Source organism: Lissotriton vulgaris, chromosome 7 (genome assembly GCF_964263255.1).
Source record: "Lissotriton vulgaris chromosome 7, aLisVul1.2, whole genome shotgun sequence".
Taxonomy (NCBI): domain Eukaryota; kingdom Metazoa; phylum Chordata; class Amphibia; order Caudata; family Salamandridae; genus Lissotriton; species Lissotriton vulgaris.
In genome coordinates, this window is record NC_141695.1 from 479696575 (window position 1) to 479716435 (window position 19861).

General features: G+C 43.7%; 1 protein-coding gene across 1 annotated transcript in view; it reads right to left on the reverse strand.

Moving 5' to 3' along the window:
* LOC147701913 (cytosolic phospholipase A2 gamma-like) overlaps positions 1-19861 on the reverse strand; it is a 1137524-nt gene that overhangs the window by 159484 nt on the left and 958179 nt on the right. Inside the window, exon 13 of the mRNA XM_086930543.1 lies at positions 7311-7447. Within this exon, the coding sequence (XP_086786669.1) occupies positions 7311-7447 (137 nt within the window). The remainder of the gene's footprint in view (positions 1-7310; positions 7448-19861) is intronic.

Here is a 19861-nt window from a genome sequence, read left to right on the forward strand (position 1 = left end):
AAGATGGAGAAGCTCCTTGCCAACTATTTGAAAATCCGGAAGGAACGTACGAAAATTGAATCCATCCGTACTTCTTCAGGTGCCTCTTGTTTTAAAGATAAGGAAATTCTCTCTGAATTCGTCAACTTTTATGATGACTTATATACTCCTGAATCCATTCCTTCACCCTCAGATCTTGACTCTTACTTCCAAGCATTACCCTCCCCTCCTACTTCCCATGTTAATCTCGCTTCATTAGATCTTGATATCTCCCTATCGGAGATTTCTCTGGCGGTTTCTAAACTGCGTCATGGTAAAGCCCCTGGGCCCGACGGTTTTACTGTTGAGTTTTATTCCCACTTTGCTTCTCTCCTTCTTCCTAAACTCCTCCTTCTCTTCCAATCCTTCATTTCAACTTCTGCTTCGAGCGGCTCTTTTCAGCAGGCTTTGATTTGCCTGATTCCCAAAGACGATAAAGATCACTCTCTTTGCAAAAATTACCGCCCGATTTCTCTCGTTAACACGGATTATAAAATACTAGCTAAGATTCTCGCTCTCCGAATGGATCCCCTTCTTCCTGACCTACTTGGCCCGGAACAATCTGGGTTCGTGAAAGGCCGCCTCTCTTCGGACAATGCGCGTGTCTTCCTTAACATTATCAGCAAATCTCCCCGTTTGAATCTTCCCTTTGCGGCTATATCCTTAGACGCAGAAAAAGCTTTTGATAGGATTGGTTGGGATTTTATGTTTCAAGCTCTTCACTGGTTTGGCATCTCTCCAAAATGTATTTCCCTCATTTTCTTGCTCTATTCTAATCCTCAAGCTTCCATTTTTGTTAATGGTATGACCTCCGATTATTTCTCTTTACATAGGGGTGTACGTCAAGGCTGTCCTCTTTCTCCTCTTCTTTTCGTTATGGCTCTAGAACCTTTTCTCACTAAAATCCATCAGGATGATACCATTTCCGGATTTCATTTTGGCTCCCAACAGGTTAAACTATCAGTATATGCGGATGATATCCTCTTTTATTGCCATGACCCTTCATCCTATCTACCTTCCTTTCTGCAACAAGTCTCCTCATTCTCTGCGGTATCGGGTTATCGATTGAATGTTGACAAATGTGAGGTTCTTCCTCTAAATTCTCTCTGCCTCCACCATCATTTCGCCCAATCCGGTTTCTCGTGGCAACCATCCAAAATTAAGTACTTGGGTGTCCTATACGCTCCTACTCTCTCGGATACTCTTAAGCTTAATTTTACTTATCTCACTAAAAAGTTGGACACTAATCTCACCCGTTGGCATCCTCTCTTTTTGTCTTGGTGGGGCGCCTTAATTCTATCAAGATGATGCTTTCTCCTCTCCTTCTCTACACCCTTTCCATGCTCCCGATAGGTATTCCCCTTTCTTTCTTCAAAAAAATTGATTCTCTGCTTTTGAAATTCCTTTGGCGCGGTAAACGCTCCAGGATCGCTCTTGCGACCCTTCGACAAGATAAAGCTCACTCCGGTGTCCGTTTTCCGGACTTTAGGCAGTACCATCGAGCTTTTTCTATGAAACAAACCGCTCGGTGGCTCTCGGATGATCCCCCCTTTTATCCTCCAGTATGGCTGTCCATGGAATCTTCTTTCATCTCTCCCTTCACTTTCTGTGAAGTTTTGTCCTTCACCTCTTGCCTGGCCCGCCTCCGCACTCCAATTATCTCCCATTGCCGCACTCTTTTCCTTCCCTTCCTGTCTTCATATTTTCCTTCCTCTCAATCTTTTCATGACCAACCTATTTGGTTCAATTCTCGTCTTCAAATTCGTAATCGCACGATTTACTGGAAGGTCTGGCACTCACGTGGTTTATGTTGGATCTCTCAATTACTCTCTCATGGTGTTCCTTTATCTTTCTCAGTCTTACAGTCCTCCTTTCACTTACCTTCCAGCAGCCGCTGTCAATATGATTCGCTTTTACCTGCTCTCATCTCCTTTCTTCAGTCTCTACCTCCCTCATATGATCTACCTACTGATCGTCAGACCACCTCCTCCTTGCTGGAATCTTCTCCCTCCGCTTCTTCTCTTTACAATTCTTTTCGTTGTTCAGTAGATAGGGCAAAATCTAAGCTTGAAGTTACATGGGAATCTGACTTCTCTCAGGATTGGTCCACCCTTTTTTAGGGATAAGATCTGGTGTAAACTTCATGAAACCTCTAGAGCTGCTAATACTACCCAAAATTTGTATTTTCTTTATCATAGAACCTTATTTACTCCCCTCTCCCTCTCACGTTTCTCACCTGATACTCCTTCCACCTGCTTGTCGTGCCCTTTTCCCTCAGCTGATCTCAAACACATGCTTTTCGAATGTCCACACATTTCCCAGTTCTGGATTTCTGTATGGGCCAAAATTCAGAAAATCTTCCACCTCCAAATCCCTTTTTCCCCTATCTTGATTTTTCTGGGTTCCTTGTCTCCCAACCTCCCTCCGTCCCCTGGCCACTACCAACTCCTGGATCTCTTAATTGCTATTGCTTTCCACACTATTACCTCTAATTGGAAACATGCTGCCAATGTGTCTTATCGTTCTTGGTGGAATGCAGTCTGTTTCCACCACCGATTGGATACAAACTATGTCAATCCCATCTCACTAGATATCAAGCGAGACCTATTATGGCTCCCTTTGGTCTCTTATCTCTCTTCCACCGCTCCTGCTTGCCCCTCCTTAGCTCCTGATTCTGTTGAAGTTCGCAAACCACCTTGAATTTACTTTGCCTTTTTATTTCATGTTTTTTCATTATTTGTATGCAGAACATTTATTTATCTTCTTTATACTGTACATGCTCATGTTTTACATGCTCATTGTAATATCTGTTTATTATACTTTGTAATTTTCCTTAAGTTGTAATTATTATTATACCCCTTTGCTGTTTCTTCTTTCCTTCCCTCGTTCCTTTTTCCCCCTTTTTCTCTTATTTCAATAAAATCAAACTTAAAAAAAAAAAAGAAGAACTGGAAGATCTTGAATTCTGGCCAGAGGCAGTGGGACATACCGCGTTTTGCTTACAAGAGAAGCAATAACTTGAAGGACCAACTAGTTAACACCCGTCCCAAAACGCATAACACACAAGAACCGAACGACTTTCTGAATGCATGGGGCCTACCAAAAATAACTAGACACTACCCCTGCAATGATTGCAGTGTGTGTCACTTAACCACCCACACCAAAACTCTAACCCTAGAACCTAACAAGGTGTGGACACAACGCAGCCACACCAACTGTAACTCACGTAATGTGATTTACCTTCTCACCTGCTCCTGTGGTCTCCGCTATATCAGCATGACCACCCGCACAATACGCACTAGGGTCACTGAGCACAGAAGCACCATTAGGTGTAAGAAAAACATCAGTAAATTAACCAACCACTTCATCACCCATGGCCATAACCCCAATGACCTCACATGGACAGTCATCGAACAAATCCCTGAGCAGGCATTAGACAATGAAAGAAAACTGATGAGCAAAGAACAGCGTTGGATCTATCGCCTTTCCTCACACATCAATGGCATGAACGATGCGATCCCTTGGAACTCAGTCACATGCTGACGTAAACCTCTATACAGAGGTCTTTACTAGTACCCATTCAACCCAGATGACCTATGAACTACCAATCAACTGAGGCTACCACCCCTAATCGTACGCAACCCATATCGGGTTGTGACTAGTTGTCATACCCAGCCATAGTCTCCCGCACCTACAGCAACCTGTGATGATTCATTACACTATGCCAGAGCTAAATGCACCTCCTTGAAATTCCATGCCCGCACTATTGATAGTGGCAGATTGCATACTTCAACACGACACATACTCTACCGTGTTAGATCTGCAGACGCACCTGCACTAATAACTAGTGTCTCGCCCCCGCTCATGCGCAATAGACACGAGCAGCACCGCGCATGTGCTAGAGACTAGTGTCTTTCCACCGCCCATGAACAGACAGCTAGGAACACGCCTGGGGTTGTCTTTATGCTCTTACTCCCAGCTACAGGTACCAATAGTCAATCCAATTAGCAAGCATATAAAAACGAACAAAAAACTCCAGCTCTTTCTACCGGAGTATGAGGATGGTGCAACAGGTATAAGGCAGGCTCTGACCAGAAAAGCTGTGAGTATGACAACCTCCAAGCAACAATCTCTGGGTAAGCGCTTTTCCCTCCTTACAGGTCTCTGACTCCCAGTGGCCAACATTATTTCCCTACAGGGTCAACCCCTTACCGCTTCGCTCCTGGAAGCATTGGCAGCAAAATCTAAGCGTGAGAGTGTTTACTTATGCCCCATCACACTTTGTATCTCATGCATATGTGTGATACCTGTGTTTTAGCGACACCAACCCCAGTTATTTGCGATAATCACACTAATGGTACCACCAGTGCCATTACACTTTTGCCGACTGTAGTCTACCCCCTGAGCACTGTAGATTCGGCATTCTATGTATATGACTATGTGGCGAAGACGCCTATTTGACTCTCCTCTTCTTACATGTTTTGTCTATATCTTCAATGTTGTCGGTACAGGCATATATAAGAAGGGAATCCCCTCTCACACTTAGAGAAACACCTTAGTAAGTGTAACACATAGCCTGGATTACAATCCTTTTTAACCTGCACTACAAAGGTCCTGAGGAAAGCCAGATTTAGTTTAAGGCACTGGCTGAAACATGTCAACCAAATGATGGATGTAGGAGGCAGTAACTCGCCTCCCTTAAACATCCCAAAGCCTTATTTTAACCGCTGACGGGGGCCCAGTTATTAAAAATTTAATTGACCCTCGGGTACTGGGACCCTCGCCAAGCCGTTTTAACTCACATTTCACTTTACACCTCACACTGCACTCTCAGTAAAATACCAGCTCTGCTGTAATCAAGCGTCGCAGCACACCCGGGACACATTAGGTGTCACTGGGTGGGCCCGATGATGAAGCATGCCACCAACCAGGTTGGTGGGTGAGGGCTTCATGAACTCACCAAGGAGGTGCCCGTGAGAAATCTAATCAGAGTCCTAACAATATTGGTCATATTTAAGCTAGTCTCTGTTGATAACACATACAAATTACATTTCCCACTCCAGTGAGTGCAACAATAAGGAATGCGCTGGATTGCGGAGGGGAAAAAATACTATTCCCACTCCAGTGAGTGAAATAGTAGGGAATGCCCTGGATAGCGGAGGGGTAAAAATTACTATTCCCACTTCAGTGAGTGCAACAGTAGGGAGAGTGCTGGATCCCACTGCAATAAAAACCAAACACATCAAAATGTTTATTGCATTTAATTTCTAATATTAACATAACTAATATATAAATTAAAATATATTATTATTAACAAAGATAATAAAAATCATGCATTGACACTACAATATCCACAACACACACCTACAAATAATTACACCATTACAATTAATAATTAATAATTAATTAATGGAAATTATTTTCAAAATATTTAATAATTAATTAATAAAAAAACGAATTACACATATAAACACCACAACACACACTTAGAATTAATTAAACAATTAACATAATTAATTGATTCATTGAAATAATTTACAACTAAGTATCAAACTATTATTAATTAATCAATTAACACATTAATTATTCAATTCATTTTATATTATTAAATTACTTCCCACCCTATTCCCATATAAACTCACAATCCCGCTACGAATCTAAAAACACAAAATTCAATAAAAAAATAATATTAACTACTAGAAATTATTATTTAAATCTATATAATTAAAATACTTCCCACCCTATTCCCCTATAAACCCACAACCCGATACGAAACTAAAAACACAAAATTAAACTTAAAATTACTTAATAACTTTTACAATTTTAAAACATAATAAAGTGACAAACAATTTTCATTAAAACACTAAAATACATAACATTATTAATAATTTGATATTTTTGTCAACTATATTTTTGTAAACAAGACTTAAGATGTTATTTTTGAAATCGATATTACCTACCTGTCAGTCGATATTCTTGTCAACGATATGTTTGCTGTCAATTTTTCTTCCCCATGATATTTTTGCAGGAATATTTCTGTCTCTCAATATTTTTCCGTCGATATTCCTGCTCTGCACCTTTTTGAGGCCTTGTATGAAATGTTCTAGGTGTTGTGATATTGTACTTGTGAAGTGGTTTTGTAAGCCATCTGGTTTCGGAGAAACTTAACCCTGCACTGCCATGCAAGCAAATGAGTGTCAAAAGTAATTGTGTGCATGTTAAAATGGCAGTGTTTCTTCCCAGGCTAACAGCGCCACGTGACACTACTTTAAGTGCAATCCGAGATATCTTGAGGCTTGCTCTTATTATCTCAAATTAAAAGTGTTGTATTCTGGCGTGATGATAATATTTACTATACCCCTCTTGTGGGAGATGTGATCTTGGATTTGTTTCATTGATTTTCTAGTTTTTTTACTTTTAGGGGGTCTGTTCTTCACTTATGTGTCTTAATGTTAACACTGTTACTTTTTATCTTGAGTTTCTGTTGTTTTATATCTTATTTCATGATTGCTCTTTATTATTATAGTTAGAGGGGGTTAAGAAAAAGTTTTCTTTTCCATTGTAGTTTGTATTATGTAGATGTATGTTTTCTACCTGTTTCAACTTGCACAATGTCACATGTTAATTTTATGTATCGCAATATCCTTGATAAGTTACAGTACAATAGCACTTTAGTACCTTAGCTCAGAGGAGCTCCTAAAATATATGATCTGTTTGTTCTTCTTAGGCGATAAGACAATTGGTATGTGGATGTGGATGTTAGTATTTTTAATGGTACTCTGCTAAAAGTATTTACTTGTTTCTTCTAATACGCACTATGACACATTATCCATCTCATTAGTACTATAACATTTTGGCTCGTGGATATTAACTGCTTTAAATGCACGGAACATCAGCTGTGTTTAAGGTCAACTTTACTGCTGGGACTGTACTTTTTTATTAGTCTGTCATATTGTCCATATTGCTGCTAACTGATTTCTGGTAAGATACACTATGTCACTTTATTCTGTCGTGTCAGTACTGTATTATTATTGCTTGTTTTTTGTTTCCTTTTATCCTTCCAAAACTATATAAATATTTGCTTCTAGAAACATACAGGTAACTCTTAGTTTTAGCGGTCAATAATTCCTCTACGGAATTATTGACCTTGCTTCGTAATGTGGGATAAAATAAAGCAAATGTTATTCTGGAAATAGGGAAGTTGGAATATGGAAGGGAATGATGCATCGCCGAAAGGTAAGACAAAAGAAGATAAGAAACCGATTTGCTATTAAATAATACTTCATACTTACATTAAATGGATCCAATGGCCAGAAATCCATGTTCAGCATGAGATCTGTATTGCGTGGACTTCGCAATGCCAGTGGAAAAGGAGTCATCATACCTACTCCAGAGTCCATAAGGTATATTTTTGGAGGTTCAATAGTTGCTTTGGGATAAGATCCACAATAAACAAGAAATCACCATATGATATTTATAGTGTTGATACAATGCAGTTCTTCCAATGAGTCAATGCATTCAGAAAGTAACATTTCAATGAATACGTGATTTAAAAGCATAAATTATGAGGCAAAACTCTTCCCTGAGATTGTGTATGTATTTAAGGTTGAACACTTAACATATAGTTTGATTTCATCCAATTGTCATGAATAAAATATTTAGAGCTCTGAACCACAATTTGGGGCTTTTATACAGTGGTGTTAGAAATATGGGTCACTAGTTGGCTGAGGTAGGTATTTTTGTCTAAATACGGACCCTTTCCTTCTAGTCAGGGTAAGACGGATACACACTTTAGATAACCCCTGCTCACCCCCTGGGTAGCTTTGCACTAGCAGATATATGTATCAAATAAGCTAATGTGGAAATTATTTGTACTCAAAACACACAGTAATACAGTGATAACACCACAAATGGACACTGTTAGAACTAGGGGTGTCTAGCTGACCCTTGCTTTTAGTCAGAGTAAGGGGGCTACACTCCTAAAATAACCCCTGCTAAACACTGGGGTAGTTTGGCACGAGCAGGAAGGCTTATCTTAGAGGCAGTGTGTAAAGCATTTGTGAACACATACAGTAATACAGTGAAAACAGTACAGACACAACACAGGTTTTATAAAAATAAGTATTCTTTATATAGACTTAACACGACCCAAATGACAAAAATCCGCAATACAGTATTAAGAAAATTACTTTTTATTGGTTGAAATAGCTTAGTTCACTCTAGATGGTAAATGCAACACGTTTCTCACAAAGTACCTTAGGATGCATAACGCAAGATAAACGGTTCGCAGGGAGAACGATGCATCAATTTCTTGCTTCGGGGAGAGGCGATGCATCTGTTCCTCAGTGCTTGCGTAAAGTAGGTGATGCGTCTTTTCCTTATCGAAGAGGAGGTGATTGCACGATCTTGTGTTCAAGTTCAAGTTCAAGTTCAAAAATTTGTATAGCGCACTACTCACCCAGGGGGTCTCAAGGCACTTGAGGGAGGGGGGTACTTTACTTATCGAATATCCAAGTTTTTAGTTGCTTTCTGAAGGAGAGGTGGTTCTGTGTAAGGCGGAGGTGGGTGGGGAGAGAATTCCAGGTTTTGGCCGCTAAGTAGGAGAAGGATCTTCCCCCCATGGTGGATCCATGGATGCGCGGGATTGCGGCGAGGGCTTGATTGGACAATCGTAGTTGGCGGTGGGGGTGTAAAAGGACAGGCGCGTGTTGAGGCATTCGGGTCCTAGGTCGTAGAGGGCTTTGTGTGCGTGGTTGAGGAGACGGAACGTTATTCTCTTGTTGACGGGGAGCCAGTGGAGGTCTTTCAGGTGACCGGAAATGTGAGCTTGGCGGGGGATGTCTAGTATGAGTCGGACTGAGGCGTTTTGGATGCGTTGGAATTTTTTCTGTAGTTTGGCTGTGGTTACGGAGTAAAGGGTGTTTCCGTAATCCAGTAGGCTTGTGACCAGTGCGTGGGTGACCGTTTTTCTTGTTTCGGTGGGGATTCCATGGAAGATTTTTTTGAGCATGCGTAGGATGTTGAAGCATGATGATGAGACGGCGTTGACTTGTCTGGTCATCGAGAGGGAGGAGTCTAGGATGAAGCCCAGGTTACGTGCGTGGTCCGTAGGTTTGGGGGCGGTTCCCAGGACCGGTGGCCACCATGATTCGTCCAAGCAGAGGGGGATGAACCTAAGATGAGGACTTCCGTTTTGTCCGGGTTCAGTTTTCAATGGCTGTTCTTCATCCACTCAGCTACTTCTTTCATTCCTTCGTGTAAGTTGGTTTTGGCGGTGTTTGGGTCTTTGGTGAGGGAGAGGATCAGCTGGGTGTCATCTGCGTAGGAGATGATGTTGAGGTTGTGTTGGCGCGCGACGGATGCGAGGGGACTCATGTATACGTTGAAGAGGGTGGGACTGAGTGATGATCCTTGTGGTACGCTGCAGATGACTTCAGTAGCCTCTGATCTAAAAGGGGGGAGGCGGACTCTCTGGGTTCTTCCGGCGAGGAACGAGATGATCCAGTCCAATGCTTTTCCTTGTATTCCGACGTTGCTGAGGCGTTGTATGAGGGTGCTATGACAGACTGTGTCGAAGGCTGCGGAGAGGTCAAGTAGGATGAGGGCAACTGTTTCTCCATTGTCCAGTAGTGTTCGAATGTCGTCGGTTGCTGCGATGAGGGCGGTTTCGGTGCTGTGTTTGGCTCGGAGGCCGGACTGTGAGGGGTCGAGGGATTTGTTGGATTCGAGGAAGGCGGCGAGCTGACTGTTGACGGCTTTCTCAATGACTTTGGCAGGGAATGGGAGGAGCGAGATGGGGCGGTAGTTCTTAGGTTCAGTGGGGTCTGCTGTGGGTTTCTTCAGAAGGGCGCTGAGTTCGGCATGTTTCCAGCTTTCCGGGAAGGTAGCAGAGTTGAGGGAGCAGTTGATGATGTCTCAGAGATGGGGTGCGATAATGGAGTCTGCTTTGTTGAAGATGTGGTGGGGACATGGGTCGGTTGGCGATCCTGAGTGGATGGAGTTCATCAGGCGGATGGTGTCTTCAGTGGTGATTGGGTTCAGGCGGAAAGGTTGTTAGAGGGGGGTATTGGTTCGGAAGTGGGTGGAGTGGACTGGTCTCCGGACTGGTTTTCAAAGCTGTTATGTATGTCGGTTTTTTTGTTGTGGAAGAATGAGGCTAGGAAGTCGCAGAGGTCTTGGGAAGGAGTGATGTCGTTGGTGCCGGCGGTGGGGTTGGTAAATTCTTTGACGATGTTGAATAGTTCCTTGCTGTTGTGGGCGTTGTTGTCAAGTCGATCCTTGAAAGCTGATTTCTTGGTGGATCGGATCAGTTGGTGGTGTTTGCGGGTGGCGTTCTTGAAGGTGGTGAGGTTGTCAGTGGTTGGGTTTTTTCTCCAGGCTTTCTCGAGGGTGCGACAGAACTTCTTGGATTTCTTAAGGTCATCGTTGAACCAGGGAGCTTTTTTGCTACCTTGCTTGATTTGATGGTTTTTCAAGGGTGCTAGTTCATCGGCGCTGTGGGTGATCCATTGTGTGAGGTTGGTGGCTGCTTGGTTTGGGTCCGATCATTTGGCAGGAGGGTTTTGGTGAAGCGATGTGAAGAGCTGGTCGGTGGTAATTGTGTTCCAGTTTCTTCGGGGAATTGGTTGTGGGAGGTTGTGGGTCATGGTCTTTTTGAAGTTGAAGTGAACGCAGCTGTGGTCCGTCCAATGGAGAACTGTGGTGTGGTTGAAGGAGATGTGCTTGCTGGAGGGGAAGATTGGGTCGAGCGTGTGCCCGGCATAGTGGGTGGGGTTGTCAACGAGTTATTTGAGTCCGAGGTTGGCCAGGTTGTCCAGAAGGGTGGTGGTGTTGCTGTCGTTTTTCTTTTCCAGGTGGAAGTTGAGGTCTCCCAGTAGAATGTAGTCCTCAGAGGGGAGGGCGTTGAGGTTCCGTGACGATTCGAACCCGTGTTTTTGACATTATCGTAAACCTATAATTTCGGTACCAGTGAACCGTAAATGATCCATATAGTATATCCTGGTGTTTTCGCTATGCTATGAGCAAGAGCACTCTCGTTACGAGCACATTTCCGGTACACCGACGGCATCCATTTTAGAATACGGCATCCATCTTGCCCTCACATAGTCAATGAACAAACAGTGACCTCCAATCAATTCATTTCGCTAAAGGACACGTAGGCTTTAGCCGGCGATTCACCTTGTGAATGACACCTGCACCCTAGTTCAGAAACGCTGTGGCCGCATGACTCGGCAGAAGCTGCCTCCTCTGCCTGAGGCCAGTCCTGCCATACTGGTTCTCGTGCTCGTTGGCCTGATCATGATTAGGCGGCCGAAGTCGGTAGCCTTGCCCATTTACTACCCACAAACATCTCTTATCCTGTTTTTCTATCTTCTACACCTGGCTCTGCTCCTTTCCTTCTGGGTCTTTATTAGGGGGAGGTAACGAAATTTACGATGAGGCGGTCCGGCTCTTGAATGAGAAGATGACATGGGATTATGATTGAACAGTGGGAACCCCTCATTCGTAATGTTTGACATCAGAAATTTGTTGGCGGTTCCTGTTTGACGCTAAATAATAATTGTTTGGGATACAAAGTTAAGAAATATACGAGTATGTGTAGAATGTTGCCTACAGCTAAAAAAACGTGTATTTAAGGAGCAACTCACTTAGTGCAAATCGAACAGGCTCCTAGAATCTGCCCGTGTGTAGTTTCTGTGACTTCTGTGTCCCTGCAGTAATAAACCTTTGGTCTTTGACGCCACCATCGAGAAGCCCGTGTTTCTGTTTTATTTGTGCACCAAGACAGGTATAACTCAGGGGTGTTCGGGTGTTATCCCTGACACCTCTGGACCTTATTTAGTCCAGAACTCCAGCGTGTGGGCTGATGAAGTCATGATGTCTTCGCTGAATTGTGTGCGGGGTCCTGGTGGCCTGTAGATGAGGGTGCCTCTGAGTGTGGTCTTGGGGTCGGTGTGGATCTGGAAGTGAAGGTGTTCGGCGGTAGCGAGGTTATCGTCTGAACTGGTCGTGATGCGGATGGTGTTCTTATGGAAGATGGCGATGCCTCCTCCTGTTTGATTGGTGCAGTCCTTTTGGATGATCTTGTAGCCGTCGGGGATGGCTATGGCGATGTCGGGAGCTGATGAGGCGTTCATCCAGGTTTCTGTAAGGAAGGCGACGTTTGGCGATGTAGTGTCGAGTAGGTTCCAAAGTTCAATGGCGTGTCTGTGGACCGAGCGGGTGTTGAGCAGGATGCATTTCAGGTGGTTAGTGTCGGAGCTCTGTTTGGAGTTTGTGGATTTGATGTGGGTCCTGATGTAGTCGAACTTGCAGGAGTGGCAGGTGAAGGGTCCATGGGTGTGTCCTGGGGCAGCTTGGTAGCAGTTTGGGAGTCGGCTGGGGTTAAGGGCTGAGAGGGTTGTGGCGTCGTACGTTATGCGGGTGGAGTGGATTTTACGGGGGCCAGGGGGTCTGGCGCTGGGCGCGGTCGGGCGTAGAAGGGCTTACCTTTGGCGCGCCTTCAGCGTGCATAGGGCGCGACCGCTGCGCGCAAAAGCATCTATCATATGTAGATAGTGGAGGGGGCGGGGCGAGGGAGGAGAAGCTGGGAGGCACAACAACAAACAACAAAATGGCAATAAGCCAAGAGCCAAACAGGACGTGACTGGGACCCCAATAATCGGTCTAAAAAGGGAAGCTTAACCGGCACAATCAGGCACAATTAACTCAATCAGCTAAAGGCAGCAATGCACAATCGATTATTAATTAATGCGCAGCTCAGCAGGCAATATAGCGCTACGATGCAGTTACAATCAAGCACAAATAAGACACAAATAGTTGCAGGGGCAATGCGAGCAATGGGCAGCTGATATTTAAGGCAAAGAGCAATTTGGCAGTATGGCGCTACGATACCGGGTTGTGAGCGGGGAGCAGAGTGAGGAGCGACCGCTTCTGAGGAGCTCAGGACGTTCACAGCGCTAGTTCAGGAGAGTAGAGCCTAACCTTTCTGTGGAAGGGAGGAGCAGCTGGGAGGCGGGAGCGGGGTGGAGAGCCGGGCTTGGAAGGCACAACAACAAACAACAAAATGGCAGCAAGCCAAGAGCCAAACAGGACGAGACTGGGACCCCAACAATCGGTCTAAAAGGGGAAGCGTCACCGGCACGATCAGGCACAATTAAATCAATCAGCTAAAGGCAGCAATGCACAATCGATTATTAATTATTGCGCAGCTCAGCAGGCAATATAGCGCTACGATGCAGTTACAATCAAGCACAAATAAGGCACAAATAGTTGCAGGGGCAATGCGAGCAATGGGCAGCTGATATTTGTCCCGTTTGCGATGCGATAAGATAGCACCTCAATACGATGCGTCGTCCAGTGCGAAGCGACAAGATGGCGTCTTTGATGTGATGCCATGAAGTGAAGGCGATGCTTGCATGTCCGACGGCCGTGTTGCAACTCTGGATCTTCTGAGCTGCAACAGGCCCTGCGACGCGCTTCTCAGGTGATCGGACGGCAACCATTGCGGTGGCGACACGCTTCTCCGGTGATGCGACGACAAACAGCTACAACGAAGACACGCTTCTATGATGATGCGACGGCAACCCTTGCGGTGGCAACATGCTTCTCCAGGGATGCAACGGCAACAGCTGTGGATGGGACACACAGTCGCTCTTCCAGCTCCCAACAACACGCAGGCTTCTGCAGACAGAATTTCCAGCAAGGAAATTCAGAGGGGAGTTGGTGGTGAAGTCTTGTATCCCTAAGACTTCAGCAGGGGGCAAGCACAGTTCAAGCCCTTGGAGATTCTTCTTCAAGATGATGAAAGTTTCAATAAAAGTCTTTCTCCTTTCCTTGGCAATAAAGAAACCACTGCAGGACAACCCCAGAAAATAGCACACTGGCACAGGTGCAGTCAAACTCCTTCAGATTCTCTGGTTCTTCTCCTTGGCAAAAGGTCTGTCTTGATTCCCAGAAGGGATCTAAAGTCTTGGAGTATGGGCCCCAATATTTATACTAGTAAATCCTTCGTCCTCTGAGGGCAGAGGGTGCCTGTACCTACCCAGAACCAGTTCTGTGCAGCTTCCTGGCAGGAAGTGGAGACAGCATTTTTGAAAGCAGACCTTTTTTCAGGCAGCTGAAAGGAAATCTCCTCCTCCTACTCTCTATTCTATGAAGGCTGGGGGCACTGAAAGGAAATCTCCATGCAGCCAAGGTCCTATTCAGCCCAGCTTAGGCTCATCAGACTGCTGGAGCCCAAGTCCTCCTGTCACTCACAAACCAGACATGCAATGCACTACCTAGCAGAGGCAGGCTGGATGGTTAGGTCAGAGAGTACCTACTTTCTAAAAGTGGTATTTTCAAACACAGAATGTTAAAAACAACTTTACTAAAATATGTATTTTATCATTCTGAGTTCAGCCATACTAAATGTGTTTTTCTACCATATTCCCTGGGTCAGTTAGGATTATAAGATGTAATAATCAAACTGCCCATTCTGGCCTATGGGGACAGGTAGCCTTGCAATAGTGAAAATTGAAATTGGCTGTAATTCACTATCAGGACATGCCGTACACACCAGGGTATAACCGACCTTTTACTCACAATGCACCCAGACCTTTGGCCTTCCTTAGGGGTGGCTAACATGTCGAAAAGGGAAGGCGTAGGGACTGGTAAGTGGGTGCACTTACCAAGTCGACATGGCAGTACTAGACTGTACACAGGCTCTGCAATTGCAGGCCTGAGACATACTTTACAAACTGCTTCTGTTGGTGGCACAATCCATGCTCCAAGGCCACTAGCAGCATTTGATCTACATGCCCTGGGCACACATGGTGCACTGTACTAGGGTCTGACAGGTAAATCAAAGAAGCCAATCATGGAGACACTAATCCATCACAATAATTTACAATAGGTAGCTCTTGCACTGTGGCACTGAATAGCAGTGGCAGAGTGCCCAAAGCATGTACCCAGCAATAACATATCACAAACAGATGAGACAACTACTAAAAATGGAAGGTAGACTAATGCCAATTGTACCAGGTCTAACCACACTAGTTTAGAAAAATAAAATCTCTTTATCTAAACTCAACAAGACCAACACAACATAAATCTAACATACATGTATAATAATAAGACTTTAAAAAGGTTTCAAACAACTTGGTTCATACAAAACTATAGATCCATGATTTCTCTCAAGGTACCTGTAGTTGTGATAAAATTCACAAGGCCAAACAGTTGCAGAGATAGGAAGCGTACAAAAACAAAGATATGAGTCAGTTCCTGAGACCATGAGGCTAGGGCCGACTTTAGCGCTGGCAGCGCCTGGTGGGACAATCATTTTTTGGTCCCCCCCATGACATCCTTCTCCATGAACTCCCTCACTACCACTCTCCAACAGTGCACCTCATCTCTTCATAGCCTCTCTCTGAAAAACCCTTGTTTTTTATAGTGCTACTCGCTGTTCACTCACACTCATATCTGTGGTGTGCATGGTAAATTCTTTGAAGCAGGCACATGAACCCGCTGCCCTACTTTATGATGAGTTAAAACTGTCACTAAACAAAATTGCGATCTCTCACGAATAGGAACATTAATCACTAGAGTTATCTTAAAATTTTTTATTGTTGCCTAAAAACTGCTGGACACACAAGAAAGTTCAGGCGCTTTTAAACCAAAAGTTATGTTTTAAACACAGTGCCCCCACTCAAGTCAGCGCTCAGTGCGGTTGCACCAGTCGCACCACCCTGAAGCTGGCCCTGCATGTGGAGGCGATGCAACAGTTCTGCTGCACGCAGGAGAAGTGAAGCATCAAATCCAGTGTGTAGGGGGAAGTGATGCATCGATTCCAAAATAATTGTGGTTTGTGGATGATGCACCCAGAAAACTTGCTGTACAGGTATGATGTGTGGAAATCTAGGATACCTTTGTGATCGAGGCAGCAACTTCAAGCGGCGCTGTGTCAGTACCCTAAGCTGCGATCCCTCAATGCATAGATTCATGCAACAGCGACAGACGCTGCATCGGTTTCAGCAGCAGTGCGGCGATGCGTGAAGATTCTCATCACACAGCGGTGCAGCATCAGGAAAACAGCCACAGCATTGCATCAATTGTCTTGTTGTAGTTGCATTGCCTTTTCAGCTCATAACAGCACAAACAACCTCCAGAGGCTCCACACAGTCCCAGCCACCTCCTGGCAGGTTAAAAATCCCAGCAAGGAAGTTCAGGGGACCTGGGGTTGAAGCCTTTGTGTCGATGAGACATCAGAACAGCAGACAAGCTCTACTCAAACCCTTGGAGATCTTCTTCAAGCAGGGGGACACAGCACACAGCAAAGGGGCAGCACGCCTCCTCCAGTTTCTCCCGCTCTTCTCATTGGCAAAGGTTCCTCTTGATTCCAGAAGTAGTCTAAATCACTGGGGTTTTAGGTCTAATACTAATACTCAAAAATGTCTTTGTTATCTTTGTGCAAGGGTCTCTGAGCCTCGTCCAAACCAGTGTTGTCCTCACTGGTGCGGTATGACCTTAGGGGGTGGAGACAATATTGCACGAGGAGACAGGCCATATTCAGGTGCAAGGAAATCTCCTCCCACTACTCTAAATTGAGCCAAGGTCTATTCAGCTCACCTCTGAGCCAATCAGGAAGGGCTAGGGGCACCTCAACCCCCCCCCCTGTGGCTTCCTACAGTGAATGCACATCCCCAGCCTCTGTCACTTCAAAACCAGACAGTCAATACACAAACAGGCAGAGGCACACATAATGGTTAAACAAGAAAATGCCTACTTTCTGAAAGAGGCATTTTATAACACACATTTTAAAACCCCATCTTTACTAAAATATATGTGATTAAATTCTGAGTTCAGAGAGCCTAAACTATTTCTCTATCTTGTCCTAATGGGAAGTTATACTTGAAAGATGTTACAAAGCATTTCCCATTCTGTCCTATGGGCCAAGATAGCCTTTCAATAGTGAAAAACAATCTTACCAATATTTTACTATCGGGAAATGTCACACACACCAGTACATGTCCTATCTTTCAGATACACTGCATCCTGCCCATGGGGGTACCTTGGGCCTACAATAGGGGTGCCTTACATGTATGAAAAGGGAAGGTTATGACCCGGCAAGTGAGTGCATTTACCAAGTCAACATGGCAGTTAACAACTGCGCACAGACACTGCAGTGGCAGGTCTGATTTGTATTTTCAGAGCTACTCATGTGGATGGCACAATCAATGCTGCAGGACCACTAGTAGCATTTGATTTACAGGCCATGGCATACTTCAGTGCACTTTAACAGTGACTTACCAGTAAATCAAATAGGCCAATCATGGAGAACCAATTGTAACAGCAATTTACAACCGAAGCACTTGCACTTTGACACTGATCAGAGGTGGCAAAGTACCCAAAGCTTCTAAGCTAGCAAAAAAAAATCCAGCACATCATAAAAAATACAGTAGGAAGAGGCAAAAAGTCAGGGAAAACCATGCCAAAAATGCCAAGTCTAACAAGTGGTTACAGACATCAGCCCTCAAATAATGAGATAATCAGTAAATTAATTTATGCATTGACCTAAAGTTTAAAGCACTTGATGATAATCTATCTGGTACCAAAATTAATATTAATGTATTAATAAATTGGTGTACAAATAGCACCTGTCAGCCAAACCTTTGTGGCTTAAGGCTCCAAAAGAGTTACTGCTAATGCTTATTGTTATTGCTATTTGATGATCGTTACAAAATAAAAATGGTCTCCTTATGTGTTATGCATTTTCAGAGGGTGCATTTAGAACATATGCGGCCAGATGTAGGTAAGTATATTTTACCAATTCATAAATACCGAATTTTACCGATTCGGTATTTATGAATCGTAAAATAGAAGGGGGGAGATGTAGGGAAAATCGGTAATTGAATTACCGATTCTGTAAGAATCGGTATGTACCGAATCGGTAAATACCGATTCGGTAATGCCAATTGATTCCTATGGGCATTGAAGCCCATAGGAATCAATGGGCATTACCGAATCGGTATTTACCGATTCGGTAAATACCAAATGTTGCAAGGGTGCAGGGGGTGTCACTTTGACAACCTCTAGCACCCCGAATTCAGGCACGTGTGCCATGTGGCACACAGACATGCCCTAAGGGCATGTCTGTCAGTCACATGGCATAGGTCCTGGCTGCCATTTAGTTCTCTCCTCCATTATACTCCACTTTCTCAGTTATTTCTCTGCAGCTCGCCCAGCGCCATGATGCTCCCCTGGGAGTGAACGTTAGCGCTTTACAAATGCTCATAAATATCAAATATCAAAATAAAATAGGTGTGCATGCACACTTGTGCATGCACACCTGGATTCGGTATTTTGCCACCCAATTGGATTGGGTGGTAAAATACCGATTCTGTAAGGCCTGTGGGACTCAGAAGAGTCCCACCTACATCTGCAAGTTACCGAATCAGTAAAAATACCGATTCGGTAAATTTACCGAATCAGTAAAATAGGGCCCCTACATCACAAATGACCATTTACCGGTTGATAACGGCCGAAATCGGCCGTTACCAGTCGGTAAATGGCCACCTACATCTGGCCCATAGTAATTTATTTGTGTATTTGTAGTATTCATATTTATAGGGATAACTATAAGAATTGCCATAGAATACACACTCTGCCAGTTGTCACAGGTACATTTTATCATGATCAGCCCGTGAAACAGGTAGAGAGCCACTCCATTGAGATTGTTTCTTCACCATAAATGACCCCAGCTTATGACAATTTGTGGTCTCACACACAGAGAAGGGGCTTGCACGTAGAACAGCTCAGTTTTGCTACATCCTTTTATGTTTGCTAGGCCATATATATGTATTTACTTGGTTTACACGTAGCCGTATATACTTGTGTGATACAATAATAATGATGAGATACAGTGCACCGAAGGCATAAAAAGTGCATCCAGTATGTGTTTTATCATCCATGTGTGTGCATATTAACATGTTTTCTTTTCGGAGACATCTGAATTGCTGATATTGATCTTTTATATGTTTTGATCGTAAGGTGGTGAGCTAAAATTCATTCATAGCAGTGCATTCTCCTTGAATTAGTGAGACTGAATCATAGGTGTGTTTAATGCGTTCATTACAAATTGTGACCAATTGTTGTTTTTGCTCAAAGTGACATGTATTAATTATTGTTCCACATCTAGAAGTAGAGCACAATATAGACTTATTCGCTATTAAAGATTTAATTTACTGGATTATATGTATGTTGTAGAACTAGTATGTTTTTAAAAGAGAAATGTTAAGTTAGAGAGATTGTGGGCCTTAAGCTTACAGTCAGGATAGTCAATATTTTTCTGCATCTTTTTCTCCTTTGCATTCATTACTTATGAAAAGCACTTTGTATTACAAAGATAATGAGGCGAGGAAGAACTGGTGAGATCAAATGATTTTAATTAGGTACAAAAGGAAAGGTTACCGGAAAAAAGGAACCATGGACACTTTGGAAGCGGAGACTGGAATATGAGAGTAGTGTTCAAAGTGGCAATTTCTTTTTTGGGAACTGGAAAACATTATGATGTGTATGAGTTCATGTTTTCTCAAATATTCTTTGTGCATTTTAATTAGTGAATGCACCTTGGATTTAGTCAGATTCCCTTTAGACTTGGAGAGGTACCCCCCCCCTCTAGATATCAAGGATTGTAAGGCTTTATGCTATACATTACTGTTTACCAATATGAACAACCTAATATCAAGAGCTCAAGCCAAATATTGAGTTCAGTGTCCTTGTAGCCCAATTGTTGATAAACTGAGTCTCTTACCATCACTACTAGAACAGATAATATTATTTAATAAATCACATCCATCAAGAT